A 13,998-nucleotide genomic window follows, 5' to 3' on the forward strand; every position below is an offset into this window, starting at 1 on the left:
TCTGCCATGTGGGACCTTGTGAAATGCCTTACTAAAATCCATGTAAATCACATCCACTGCACTTCCCTCATCAATCCTCCTTGTTACTTCCTCAATAAAACTCAAAGTTAGTAAGACATGACCTTCCCTTAACAAATCCATGCTGACTATCCCTGATTAATCCATGTCTTTCTAAGTGACAGTTTATCCTGTCCCTCAGAATAGATTCTAACAATTTACCCACCACCGAGGTCAGACTGACCGTCCTATAATTATTTGGCCTATCCCTCGCACCCTTTTTAAACAATAGTAGAACGTTCGCAGACCACCAATCATCTGGTACCTCTCCTGTATCTAGTGAGGATTTGAAGATGATCCTCAGCACATCTGCTATTTCCTCCCTGGCTTCCTTTAACAACCTGGGTTGCAATCCATCGGTCTTACCGATTTATCCATTTTCAAGGATGTCAGACCCTCTAGTACTTCCTCTCTCATTACGGTTATCGTATGTAATATTTCACACTCCTCCTCTTTAACTACAATGTTTGCATCAACCCCCTCCTTTGTGAAAACAGAGACAAAAAACTCATTAAGAACCCTGCCACATCTTCTGCATCCACACATAAGTTCCCTTGTACATCTCTGACAGGCCCCACCCTTTTCCTTAGTTATCCTCTTGCTCTTAATGTACTGATAAAACATCTTCGGGTTTTCCTTGATTTTACCTGCCAATAATGTTTCATGTCCTCTCTTTGCTTTTCTAATTTCCTTCTTTACTTCACCCCTGCACTTTCTATACTCCTCTAGACTTTCTAAAGTATTAAGATTTTTGTGATCATCATAAGCTTTCTTTTTTTGCTTTAACTTACTCTGTAAGCTTTTAGATAACTGGGGTCTCTAGATTTGGCTGTAGCACTCTTTATCTTTGTGGCCATATGCCTACACTGTGCCTGTAGTATCTCACTTTTGAATGCCTCCCACTGGTTTGCCACTGATTTTCCTTCAGGTAGCTGTATCCAGTCCACTTTTGCCACGTCACCTCTCAGTTTTGTAAGATTTGCCTTCCCCCAATTTAGAACTGTTGCTTCTGTTTTATCTTTGTCCTTTTCCATAATTATGCTAAAACTAACTGCATCATGGTCACTATCTCCAAAATGGTCACCCACTGCTATTTCATCCACTTGCCCAGTTTCAGTACCAAAGACTAAATCTAGAATTGCACCCCCTCTCGTTGGGTTTGTTATTTGGGTCATAGAGTGATCCAGCACTGAAATAGGCCCTTCGGCCCACTTGAGTCTGTGCTGACCAACAACCACCCATTTATACTAATCTTACATTAATCCCATATTCTCTACCACATCCCCACCATTCTCCTACCACCTACCTACACTAGGGGCAATTTACAATGGCCAATTTACCTATCAACCTGCAAGTCTTTGGCTGTGGGAGGAAACCGGAGCACCCGACGGAAACCCACGTGGTCACAGGGAGAACTTGCAAACTCCGCACAGGCAGCACCCAGAACTGAACCTGGGTCACTGGAGCTGTGAGGCTGCACCACTGTGCCGCCCCACTAAAAAAGTTCTCTTAAACACAGTTCAAGAAATTTGTCCCCTCTGTGCCCTTCACACTGTTTGTATTCCAGTTGATATAGGGGTAGTTGAAATCCCCAACTATTATTGCCTTATATTTTTTGCACTCAGAAATCTGCCTACATATTTGTTCTTCTATCTCCCTCTCACTATTTGGGGGTCTGTAGTACACTTGCAGTAATGTGGCTGCCCCCTTTTTATTTCTGAGCTCCACCCATATGGCCTCATTTGATGATTTTGTTTTGGGTTCTCGCCCCCATGGAGGGGGGGAAGCTGCATCGCTCCTGGAGACACTGCAATACCAGGTCGATGCATGGAGTGGACGGGGCAAGCCCCTGTTCCATCTCCCTGTCCCAAAAATCAATTTAATATTTGGTCCCCAGATAGGGGACGTATCAGATATTAAACTGATAAGAACAGATTTTTTTTTTCCAAAATATACTTTATTCATAAAAATCTGTAAAAATTACATTCCCAAACAGTTTGAAACAGCATCAAGTCAAAAAGTACAAACAGTGCAAAGGTGATCAGTTTCCTTCTGTACAATTATGAGTTGCCTCACAACCCTTCCATTTCATTGTCATGCCATATACATTTTTACATTTACAGCACACTAAATTTCTCTGATACAGTTCGAGGGGTTTCCCATGGATCCAGCCCCTCAGTTCAGCTTGGTGGGGGGGACCTTACACAGTGGTCTTTCCCCATTGAGCCTTTGCTGCGGCTGCCCCAAGCTTTAGTGCGTCCCTCAGCACGTAGTCCTGGACCTTGGAATGTGCCAGTCTGCAACATTCGGTCATGGACAACTCTTTGCGCTGGAAGACCAGCAAGTTTCGGGCAGACCAAAGGGCGTCTTTCACCGAATTGATAGTCCTCCAGCAGCAGTTGATGTTTGTCTCGGTGTGCGTCCCTGGGAACAGCCCGTAGAGCACAGACTCCTGTGTTACAGAGCTGCTTGGGATGAACCTCGACAAAAACCACTGCATCTCTTTCCACACCTGCTTTGCAAAGACACATTCCAGGAGGAGGTGGGCAACCGTCTCTTCCCCACCTCAGTGACTGCGGGGGCATTGTGCGGAGGGGGCGAGACTTCGGGCGTGCAGGAAGGATCTGACGGGGAGGGCTCTTCTCACCACCAGCCAAGCTACATCTTGGTGCTTGTTTGAAAGTTCTGGTGATGAGGCATTCCGCCAAATGACTTTGACGATCCGACAGGATCCACCATCTCCTTTTCCCGAAGGGCCTTGAGGACATTCCGTGCAGACCACTGCCTGATGGACCGGTGGTCAAAGGTGTTTTCCTGCAGAAACTGCTCCACGAAGGATAGGTGGTACGGCACGGTCCAATTGCATGGTGCGTTCCGCGGCCATGTGACCAGGCCCATCCTTCGCAACACCGGGGACAGATAGAACCTCAGCACATAGTGACACTTGGAGTTTGCGTACTGGAGATCTACACACAGCTTGATGCAGCCGCACACGAAGGTGGTCATCAGGATGAAGGCCACGTTGGGTGCCTTTTTCCCGCCCTTATCCAGAGATTTGAACATCATGTCCCTCCGGACCCAGTCCATTTTAGATGCCCAGATGAAGCGGAAAATGGCTCGGGTGACCGCCACAGCGCAGGAGTGGGGTATGGGCCAGACCTGCGCCACGTACAGCAACAACGTGAGCGCCTCGCACCTGATGACCAGGTTCTTACCCACAATGGAGAGAGATCGCTGCCCCCACATGCTCAACTTTTGTTTTACCTTGGCTACTCGCTCCTCCCAGGTTTTGGTGCACGCCCCGGCCATTCAGAGCCATATCCCCAGCACCTTCAGGTAATCTGACCTGACGGTGAAGGGGACAAAGGATCGGTCAGCCTAGTTCCCAAAGAACATGGCCTCGCTCTTGCCGTGGTTAACTTTGGCTCCCGAGGCCAGTTCGAACTGGTCGCAGATGCTCATCAGTCTGCGCACGGACAGCGGATCCGAGCAGAAGACGGCGACCTCATCCATGTACAGGGAGGTTTTAACCTGAGTGTCTCCACTGCCTGGGATTGTCACCCCTCTTATGCTCGCATCCTTCCTAATAGACTCAGCAAAGGGTTCAATACAGCAAACAAACAAGACCGGGGAGAGAGGACGGCCCTGTCTGACTCCAGATTTGATCGGGAAACTTTCCGATTCCCACCCATTGATTGAGACTGCGCTACTGATGTTTGTGCAGAGCAGTTGGATCCAATTGCAGATTCCTTCCCCAAACCCCATTTTGGAAAGCACGTCCATCATGTAGGTGTGCGATATCCTGTCAAAAGCCTTCTGGTCCAGGCTGATGAGGCAGGTGTCCACCCTCCTGTCCCGCACATAGGAGATCGTATCCCTGAGTAGCACGAGACTATCAGAGATCTTCCTGCTGGGTACAGTACAGGTCTGATCAGGGTGAATCACCAACTCCAGAGCAGATTTGACTCGACTGGCTATGACTTTGGACAGAATCTTGTAGTCAACATTAAGCAGTGAGATGGGCCGCCAATTTCTGATTTCTGCCCTCTCCCCCTTCTGCTTGTAAATGAGGGTGATGGTGCCTTTCCTCATGGATTCTGACATGCTGCTGGCCAGGAGCATACTCTCGTATACTTCCAGCAGGTCCGGGCTCACAGGGCCGAGTACAACTCGACCGGTAAGCCGTCGCTTCCGGGAGTTATACTCGTCTCGAAGGACTTGACGGCCTTTGTCAGCTCGTCCAGAGTTAGCGGCTTGTCCGGTCTTTCCCTCCTGCCGTCATCTAAGACCTCTGTCATAGATGACAGGAAGGACTGGGAGGCTCTGCTGTCTGTGGGCTTCGCGTCATACAGCCCAGCATAAAAGGATTTGCTGATCCTTAGTATGTCGGACTGCGAAGATGTTACCGAGCCATCCTCTTCCTTCAGGCTGCTGATAACAGAGCTCTCTCTGTGTACCTTTTGGAAGAAGTAACGCGAGCATATCTCATCCTGCTCGATGGAGCGGACTCTGGACCGAAAGATGATCTTGGAGGCCTCCTTGGCAAAGAGCGAGGCCTGCTGGCTCTCCACCTCTTGGAGGTCCTCCTTGACTTCGACCCCCCATCGACTGCAACCGGAGCAGATTTTGCATACTTTTCTGGAGTCGGGACATTTCCCTCTGTCTCTCTCTCGCTCTCTTAACCCCTTTGCAGATAAAGAGCCTCTTGATGTTCTCCTTGATCCAGTGAACTGGAGACTGAAAGAGGGGTTTCACGGTCCTCCAACCTTTGTAATCCCTTTTGAGTTCCTCAACGTTCTGTGGGGTCAGCAGTGTAGCATTGAACTTCCACGTCCCTCTGCCAACCCGCTGGTCGTCCTGTAAGTGACAGTCGGCCAGTAAGAGGCAGTGGTCGGAGAAGAACACTGGCATGACGTCGGTGGATCCGACCGTGACGGGACGGGACACAAACAGGAAGTCAATCCTGGAACGGGCAGACCCGTCCGATCTTGACCATGTGTATCTGCGCTGCGCTTCGTCTGCAGGTTTGCTGAAGACGTCGTGCAGTTTGGCATCTTTAACTGTTTCTATTAGGAATCTGGACGTAACGTCCAGTTTGCTGTCGTCACTGCCGGATCGTCCAGCCGCATCGATGATGCAGTTGAAGTCACCGCCTAGGATGACCGGCCTGGACGTCGCCAGCAGCAGTGGGAGCTGCTGGAAGACGGTCAGCCGCTCGCTGCATTGAACCGGGGCATACACGTTGATCAACCGGAGCGGAGCGTTGTTGTACATCACGTCTGCTACGAGGAGGCGACCGCCCACCACCTCCTTAACTTTGGAGATGATGAAGTTACCTCCCCGCAGCAGAATACCCAGGCCGGAGGAACGGCAATCATTACCCCCCCGACCAGATTGATTGCCCGTGGGACCACCATCGCGACCACTGCCTGTAGGTGCTGAGGTGTGGTATTCTGCACTCCTGCAGAAACAGTAGGTCGGCTTTGACCTTGGCGAGGTAATCTAAGGTTGAAACACATCGTGTAGTAGATTTAATGCTACGCACATTAATGGAAGCAATCTTTACACCCATTTTTAAAAAGTTAGTTGTTGCTTCCCATACCATTTGTCCTTGCTAGTCCCAGTCCTTCGGGATGTTCCTGCATACCCATCGTGTGAGCAAGCTGTTTCACGTTGGTTGGGCTCAGAAACCCCTCCTGGTTTTTCATGCAGTGTTTGTTCCGCTAGGGTGACATCGGGGGGGTCTTGTAGTCAGCAAAGATTGGGTTGTCCTCTGCTGCTTCCATCTGTTCCTCCTCGAAAACATCACTGCTCCTGGCCTCCCGGAGCTGAGGTGCGCCAGACGTGTCTTTGCTCCCGGTGTCCCGGAGCTGGATGCGCTGGCCATGTCGTTCCGTGTGGCGCTTTGGGGTTGGCCATCTCCTTGGAGTTCTGCCGCCTCTTTTGAAGGGGCTGTCGTTCCAGCATTTCCCCGTCCAGTGAAGAGGAGCTGTTGTAGTTTGATTCAGAAGGTAGCCTCCTCTTGCCACTGGTTTGGGTGGTGACCTGTTCCGCTTTTGGATGTTTTTTCTTTGTGGTTTTCCTCCGGAGTACTTGCCACTGAACTGTTTGTCCATCTGCTGCCTCCTCCTCCATTGATTCTGTCTGTGGAGGAGGGGTTTCCAGGCGCAGGGTAGATGCTGGGTCGCTGGTTTCAGATGCCTCCCCTTCCTTCTCCTTCTCAAGTTGAAGTTCCTCACTGCGGAGAAGGTTGCTGATCTCCTTTCGAACACCAGACCATATCATCCCTCTTCAAAGCTGTTATTGATTCCTCAACTAATAATGCTACACCCCCTCCTTTTTTTATCTCCCTCTCTATCACACCTCTTTAAGCCAAGTTTCCGTTATAGCAATGATATCATGTTGCCATGTGTCTGTCTGTGTCTATCGAAGATACTGAGCAATAAAAAAATACATTGTTTTACAGCTGCTGTTTTCAAAGGAATCATGAGGGAAGGTATCTTTCAATTCAAATTAACATACTCCTGTTTTGCATAAGAAGAGCTTTAGTACTTTTTATTGGGGGGCTGGTGAGCACTGCCTAGTGGCAACTTTAGAAGGAGCCCAGTGCAGACAAGTTTCAAGTGAAATTCCTCCTGCCAATAGCTTCTTGGAATTATCGAATGGTATAGCACAGAGGAGGCTGTTTGGCCCATCGTGCCTGTGCTGGCTCTTTGAAAGAGCTTGACAATTAGTTCCACTGCCCCCTTGCTTTTTCCCCATAGCCCTGCAAAATTTTTGCCGCTCGAGTATTTATCCAATTCCCTTTTGAAAGTTACTATTGAATCTGCTTCCTCCGCCCTTTCAGGCAGCGCATTCCAGATCGTAACAACTCGCTGTGTTAAAAAAAATTCTCTTCACCTCGCCTTTCTAGTTCTTTTGCCAATTACTTTAAATCTGTGTCCTCCGGTTACCGACCTTCCTGCCACTGGAAACAGTTTGAAGCGGTGTCAATACATATATACAATACAGTGGACCCGATATGGGAAATCCTGTCGCATACCGACACTGGCGTTTCTGGTATCATTCTTGCCCAGTACAATTTCACTCCCCCAGGTGAGTTTTCCATCAATTGCTGGCAGAAGCACTGCCTCAGGTGCCTGGGCTGTGGCCTGGATTGTGGGCCATTGTCAGCCCTGTATCACTGGCCGACAGGGAATGCTCCCATCCAACAGTCCGGCAGTGTTTTGCTGGACAAGGCAGGGAGGCCTGGCACATTACATTCCTGTCGCTGGGACTATGGGTCACTGATTTTATAGAATGCCCTTCTATCCTTTGCTAGTGCAAGTATGTCATAACTTCAGAACAGGAGGAGGCCATTCAGCCCGTCCAGCCCATTCTACCTTTCAAGTAGATTGTGGATGATCTCTACCTCAATTCCATTTTCAACAACAACTTGCATTAATATAGCACCTTTAATGCAGCAAAATGTCCCAAGCTGCTTACCCACTTTTCCTCCATGTCTCTTGATACCCTTACCCCATTAAAAACCTCTCAGTCTCATCTTGAACGCTGCAGTTGAGCCTGAGTTGTGCACAGCCTTTTGCGGAAGGGAATTCTACTGCTGTTTTGTGGAAAAGCACTTCCTGATCTTCCTTCTAAATGGCAGAGCACTGATTTGAAGATCATATCCCCTCGTTCCTGATTCTCCCACCAGAGGGTTCCTGAAAGTCAAACCTGTTGAATCCTTTTAACATTTTAAACATCTCGATTAAAACTCCCCTCAATCTTCTATACTCGAGGGAATACAAGCTATGTTTATGCAGCCAGCCCTTATAATTTAACCCTCTATAAGCCTCATATCATTCTGCTGACTCTTGGATTGCACCTCCCCAAAGCCAAACGCTGTTTCCTGAGATGCACAGGAATGCTGATGGGGGTTTGCCCAAGGCTCCACATGACTAAAGCATTGCCGCTGCCAATTTAGTCCCCTTGAAATAAAGACTGTTATCTTGTGACTTGGGCCTATGACATTTGGCACATGTGATAGACTGCAGTACCCATGTGCGTGTGTGACTGTAGTGCATGTGTCTGCGCGTGTGTGATTGCAGTAGTCTGACACAAGCGTGCCCTTATCTTGTGGGCAAGATGTTAAACCAAGGCCCCGCCTGCCCTCTCAGGTGAGCAAAAAAGATCCTGTCTCCAAGAAGAGCAGGGCAGTTCTTCCCAATGTCATGGCCGGTATTTATCCCACAACCTACATCACTATTATCCAAGCATTATCTCATTGCTGTTTGTGGAATCTTGCTGTGTGCAGGTTGGCTGCCGTGTTTCCTACATTACAATAGTGACTATACTTCAAAAGTACTTCATTGGCTGTAAAGTTCTCTGCGATGTCCTGAGGTTGTGAAAGGCGCTATATAAATGCAAGTCTTTCTTTATTGTGAGAGAAACAGCTGTTGGAGAGTTCACTCTGTCCCATGTACCATCGAGTGATAATACTGAGCTAAAAGTAGACGGGACCTGACAAAAAAAGGAACTGGTTCTGCATCAGACCAGGCCTGCAGCTCTCCCATTGCCTTACAGGGTAAAAGCATCATCTACTGTTATTGTAATCTGCACAGGACTGCAGTAAGTGTGTGACATTTTGCCTCAGTGCCCCTGGATTAGCAAGGTCCCTGTTCCCGATAACTATCCAGTGACTCCTGCTGGGAAGCAAGTGCTAGTGCGCCAAGAGAGGAGCGTAGGAACATAGAAAATAGGAGCAGGAGTAGGCCATTCGGCCCCTCGAGCCTGCTCTGCCGTTCAACCAGATCATGGCTGATCATCTACTTCAGTGCCATTTTCCCGCACTATCCCCATATTCCTTGACACCTCTAATGTCTAGAAATCTATTGATCTCGATCTTGAACATGCTCAATGACTGAACCTCCACAGCCCTCTGGGGTAGAGAATTCCAAAGATTCACCATCCTCTGTGTGAAGAAATTCCTCCTCATCTCAGTCCTAAATGGCCTACCTCTTATTCTGAGACTGTGTCCCCTGGTTCTAGACTTCACAGCCAGGGGAAACATCCTTCCTGCATCTACCCTGTCGAGCCCTGTAAGGATTTTGTATGCTTCAATGAGATCACTTCTCACTATTCTAAGCTCTAGAGAATATTGGCCCAGTCTCCTCAAACTCACCTCATAGGACAATCCGTCATCCCAGCAATCAGTCTGGTGAACCTTCATTGCACTCCCTCTTTGCCAAGTATATCCTTCCTTAGGTAAGGAGACCACAACTGTACACAATACTCCAGGTGCAGTCTCACCAAGGCTCTATACAATTGCAGCAAAACTTCTTCACTCCTGTACTCAAATCCTCTTGCAATGAAGGTCACACAGACCATTTGCCTTCCTAATTGCTGCAGCTGTATGTTAGCTTTCAGTGACTCATGAACAAGGACACCCAGGTCCCTTTGGACATCAACACTTTCCAACCTCTCACCATTTAAGAAATACTCTGCATTTCTGTTTTCCCCACCAAAGTGGATAACTTCACATTTTTCCACATTATATTCCATGTGCCATGTTCTTGCCCACTCACAGCCTGTCGAAATCGCCTTGAAGCCTTTTTGCATCTTCCTCATAACTCGCATTTCCATCTAGTTTTGTGTCATCAGCAAACTTGGAAATATTATATTTGGTCCCCACATCCAAATCATTGATATAGATTGTGAATAGCTGGGCCCCAAGCACTGATCCTCGCAGTACCCCACTAGTCATAGTCTTCCAGCCTGAGAATGACCCATGTATTCCTATTCTCTGTTTTCTGTCCATTGACCAACTCTCAGTCCACGCCAGTATATTATCCCCAATCCCATGTGCTGCAATTTTGCTTACTAACCTTGACCGGGATTTTACTGAGCTCCTGACGTCAGGCTCTATGGCCAGGAGGGAAGCTGGAAGATCATTCTGGCAGTGACCTGCCACAGAGCCCAACGCTGGGAGTGCCAGGCCCGATCTTCCTGGTAGTGGCAAGGCTCCGTGGCAGCCCCCCTCCCGCCACGGGAGGGAACCAGCTCTAAAGCAAATTAATAGTGTAGGGAGGGTGGGATGGGGAGACCTCTGCACTTTGATCAGTTTGGATGGGGGAAGGTCAAGTGTTGAAAGTAAGTGGCAGCATGGTATGCAGGCTGCCATTTATTTTAAAAGAAAATCCAGCCCCCCCCTGTGTGGGACCTTATTGAAAGCCTGCTGGAAATCCAAATACACCACATTCACTGGCTCCCCCTTATCTATCCTGCTAGTTACATCCTCAAAAAACTCTTAACAGGTTTGCCAAACATGATTTCCCTTTCATAAATCCATGTTGACTCTGCCCAATTCTACCATTATTTTCTCAGTATCCAGTTATCACATCCTTTATAATAGATTCTAGCATTTTCCCTACTACTGATGTCAGGCTAACAGGTCTGTAGTTCCCCGTTTTCTTTCCTCCCTCCTTTCTTAAATAGTGAGGTTACATTTGCTAGTCCAATCTGCAGGAACTATTCCAGAATCTATAGAATTTTGGAAGATGACCATTATCTCTACAGCCACCTCTTTCAACACTCTGGGATTTAGATTGAGGTCCAGGGGATTTATAAATTTGCAGTCCCATTAATTTCTCAAGTACTATTTTTTACTAATTTCTTAAAGATCCTTATTCTTGCTAGATTGGACTCAACTGTGACGCCCTCATGGTTGAATGCCCACTGACAGTCACCATCCAAGCGGCAAACGTCGATCGGCAAGAATTGACGCCTTTGGGAGAGGACAACACCTTAAAACAAACACAAAGGGCCAGACACATGGCCAAATCTCGACTAAGTGGCGATGGGCAGGGTGTGTCCAAAAGCACTTAAATTCCCAACAGGCTAGCAGAAATGGAGTCGGAGGTTTGGTTAATTGGATCTCGGATGTTTAACGTCAGCTGTGGCTCAGTGGCTGACACTCTTACCTCTGAATCAGAAGGTTTGTGGTTTTAAGTCCCACAAGACTTGAGTGCAAAATCTAGGCTGCAGTACTGAGGGAGTGCATCATTGTCAGAGGTGTTGTCTCTCAGTTGGCCCTCTCTGCCCTCTCAGGTAGATGTAAAAGATCCCAGAGCATTATTTGAAGAAGCACAGGGGGAATTATCCATGGTATTCCGACCAATATCGATCCCTTAACCAATATCACTTAAAAAAAACATATTATTTGATCATTATCACATAGCTGTTTGTGGGAGCTTGCTGCGCACAAATTGACTGCAGTGCTTCCTTTATTACAACAGTGACTGCACTTCAAAAGTACTTAATTAGTTGTACAGCACTTTAGGTCCTCCAAAGGTTGTGCAAGGTGCTACGTAAATGCAAGTTCATTCATCTCTTTCTTTAACTTGACATCAGTGCTGCATCAGGAAAGAATAAACTTCCCCCATGCCACCAACAGTGTGCATCAATGACATAATGGTCACTCTTATTGACATCCACCCTGCACATACATAGCACCAGAGTAGCATTCATAGAATTGTACACCACAGAGGGGGGCCATTCAGCCCATCATGCTTGTGCTAGCTCTTTGGAAGAACTCTCTGATTAATTCCACCCCCATCCCCAACCCTCTTGCTCTTTCCTTACTGTCTTGCTCATTTTCCCTTTCTCAAGTATGTATTCGACTCCCTTTTGAAAGTTACTATTGACTCTGCTTCCACCGCCCTCTCAGGGCAGTGTGTTCCAGATTGTAACAATATCCTATATCATAGCTCTTTCAAAGAGCCAGCACAGGCATGATGGGCTGAATGGCCTCCTTCCGTGCTGTATCATTCTTTGACTTTAAGATTCTATCCCGTCACAGGCACAGCAAATCTGCTGCAAGGAGATCCTCTATTAAATCCGGTTCCGTTTCATGAAAAAGCAAACCTACCTTCCATGGCTCTCCTTTGCTCAGGTTGTCAGGGATGAAGGAGTTCAGATAGGAGGAGAGCTTGGAAAAGTTAGGACTGTTCTCCTTGGAACAGAGAAGGTTTAGAGGCGACCGAATAGAGATTTTGAAGATGGTGCGAGGTTTTGATAGAGCAGATCGAGAAAAGTTATTCCCTTTGACGAATGGGTCAATAACCAGAGGTGATAGATTTAAAATCATTGGCAAAAGATCCAGAGGGGAGAGGAGTAGAATTTTTTTTACTCTGAGAGTCGTCAGGATCTGGAATGTTCTACCTGTAAAGGTGGTGGAAGCTGTCTCTGTAAATAATTTTAAAAGGGATTTGGACAGGTCCTTGAGGATGAGGATCTTACAGGGTTATGGACAAAAAAGCAAGAATGTGGAACTAACCATGATGCTATATCAAAGAGCGAGCACAGACACAATGGGCCAAATGGCCTCCTTCTGTGCTGTAGGTTGCTAAGATTCTGTGACTAACTGCCATTGCTCCAGTGAATGGGACGCGTTTGTATCTGATTGCAGTACGCATGTGTCAGTGACTGACCTGGGCTGTTAATCTTGGGCAGTCACCGATTGGACATGGGGTTTTCGGGTCAAGTTAGTGTTGGGATTTGGTTTTCTGGATAGTTGGAAGTGTAGTGGTAATGGGAATGTTACTTTGGAATTTTATATCAGGCTTTCCATCTAATGGGAATGAAGAAGAGCAAAGACAAAAGATAGACAACAGCAATAATAATAGCCCAAGGGGCTTCACAGGAGAGTAATCAGACAAAAATTGATGCCAAGCCACATGAGGAGCTGTCAGGACGGGTAACCAAAGCCTTTGTCAAAGAGATAGGTTTTAATGAGTGTCTTTAAAGAGGGTAGAGAGGTAGAGAGGTTTAGGGAGGGAATTTCAGAACTTAAGGCCGAGGCAGCTGAATTCATTGGCGCTAATGGTGGGGTGAAAGGAGTGGGGGAAGCACAAGGGGCCGGAATTGGAGGAGCTCAGAGCTCTCGGAAGGTTGCAGGGCTGGTGGAGGTCACAGAGATAGTGGGGGACGAGGCTGTGGAGGGACTTGAAGACATGGATGTGAATTGTAAAATCGAGACATTGGTGGACCAGGAGCCAATGTAGGCCAGGGAGGACTAGGGTGATAGGTGAATGATTGATCTTCGATGGTCTTTCTCCTTATGCCTACTGGAGAAACCTTGAGGGGACAGGAACGTTAACATATAGAGTACCCGCAGAGCCTGACGTCAGGGATATACTCCAGACTGTGCGACTCTACTTTAAAAATAATTGAATCCTGTTTACTCATTTTTCAGAGACACTGGAATCTGAAAATGGTGCTGCCAGACTGCCTACTTATCAACTGAGGTAAGCCTTTCAGTTTTATTAAAATCTTAAGCATGTAGATTTGAATGTAGCCTGTTTTTCATGCGTTAGAACTAACCCTGGGATAATCCATTATCTAACATAGTGTTCTTCGAAGCAGCCTATTCTTCATGTAAATATTACAAGTACAAAAGAATGAAAAATTCCACTGGTTACTACTCGGGTTTTCACCCAATATCTTTAACTTGGTTATCACCACAAAGGCATCCTCCACAGGTGAGCCTGTGATCTGAAACTTAACCCTGTGAATATGGAAAGTTACTGGGCACAACCTCCAACTTGAACTGGGGCCTTTCCCCCGTCTTCAGTGTATAGAAGAATAGGGTGGGCTGTATTAACTAATGGCCGATAACACCTGCCCATTTTACACCCCATTAATGTTGAAAGGATAACATTTGCATCACAGGGGCATATAATTGTCTGACTGCAATATAAACCTACTACTGGATAGTATGTGGGTTTGGAAGGTGCTGTTGAAGGAGCCTTGCTGCATTGCTGCAGTGCATCTTATAGATGATACACGCTGCTGCCACTGTGCGTTGGGTGGTTAAGGGAGTGAATGTTTAAGGTGGTGGATGGGGTGCCGATCAAGCGGGCTGCTTTGTCCTGGATGGTGTCGAGCTTTTTGAGAGTTGTG

At 47.3% G+C, this 13,998-nt stretch overlaps 1 protein-coding gene and 1 pseudogene across 1 annotated transcript in view; one reads left to right on the plus strand and one right to left on the minus strand.

Annotated features, from left to right (window-relative positions):
- arfgef3 (ARFGEF family member 3) overlaps window positions 1-13,998 on the plus strand; it is a 131,553-nt gene that overhangs the window by 10,052 nt on the left and 107,503 nt on the right. The window contains exon 2 of the mRNA XM_068045507.1: window positions 13,292-13,343. Within this exon, the coding sequence (XP_067901608.1) occupies window positions 13,292-13,343 (52 nt within the window). The remainder of the gene's footprint in view (window positions 1-13,291; window positions 13,344-13,998) is intronic.
- LOC137376850 (U2 spliceosomal RNA) lies at window positions 1,840-2,011 on the minus strand (annotated as a pseudogene).

The sequence above is a fragment of the Heterodontus francisci genome, chromosome 13 (genome assembly GCF_036365525.1).
Source record: "Heterodontus francisci isolate sHetFra1 chromosome 13, sHetFra1.hap1, whole genome shotgun sequence".
In the NCBI taxonomy this organism is placed as follows: Eukaryota; Metazoa; Chordata; class Chondrichthyes; order Heterodontiformes; family Heterodontidae; genus Heterodontus; species Heterodontus francisci.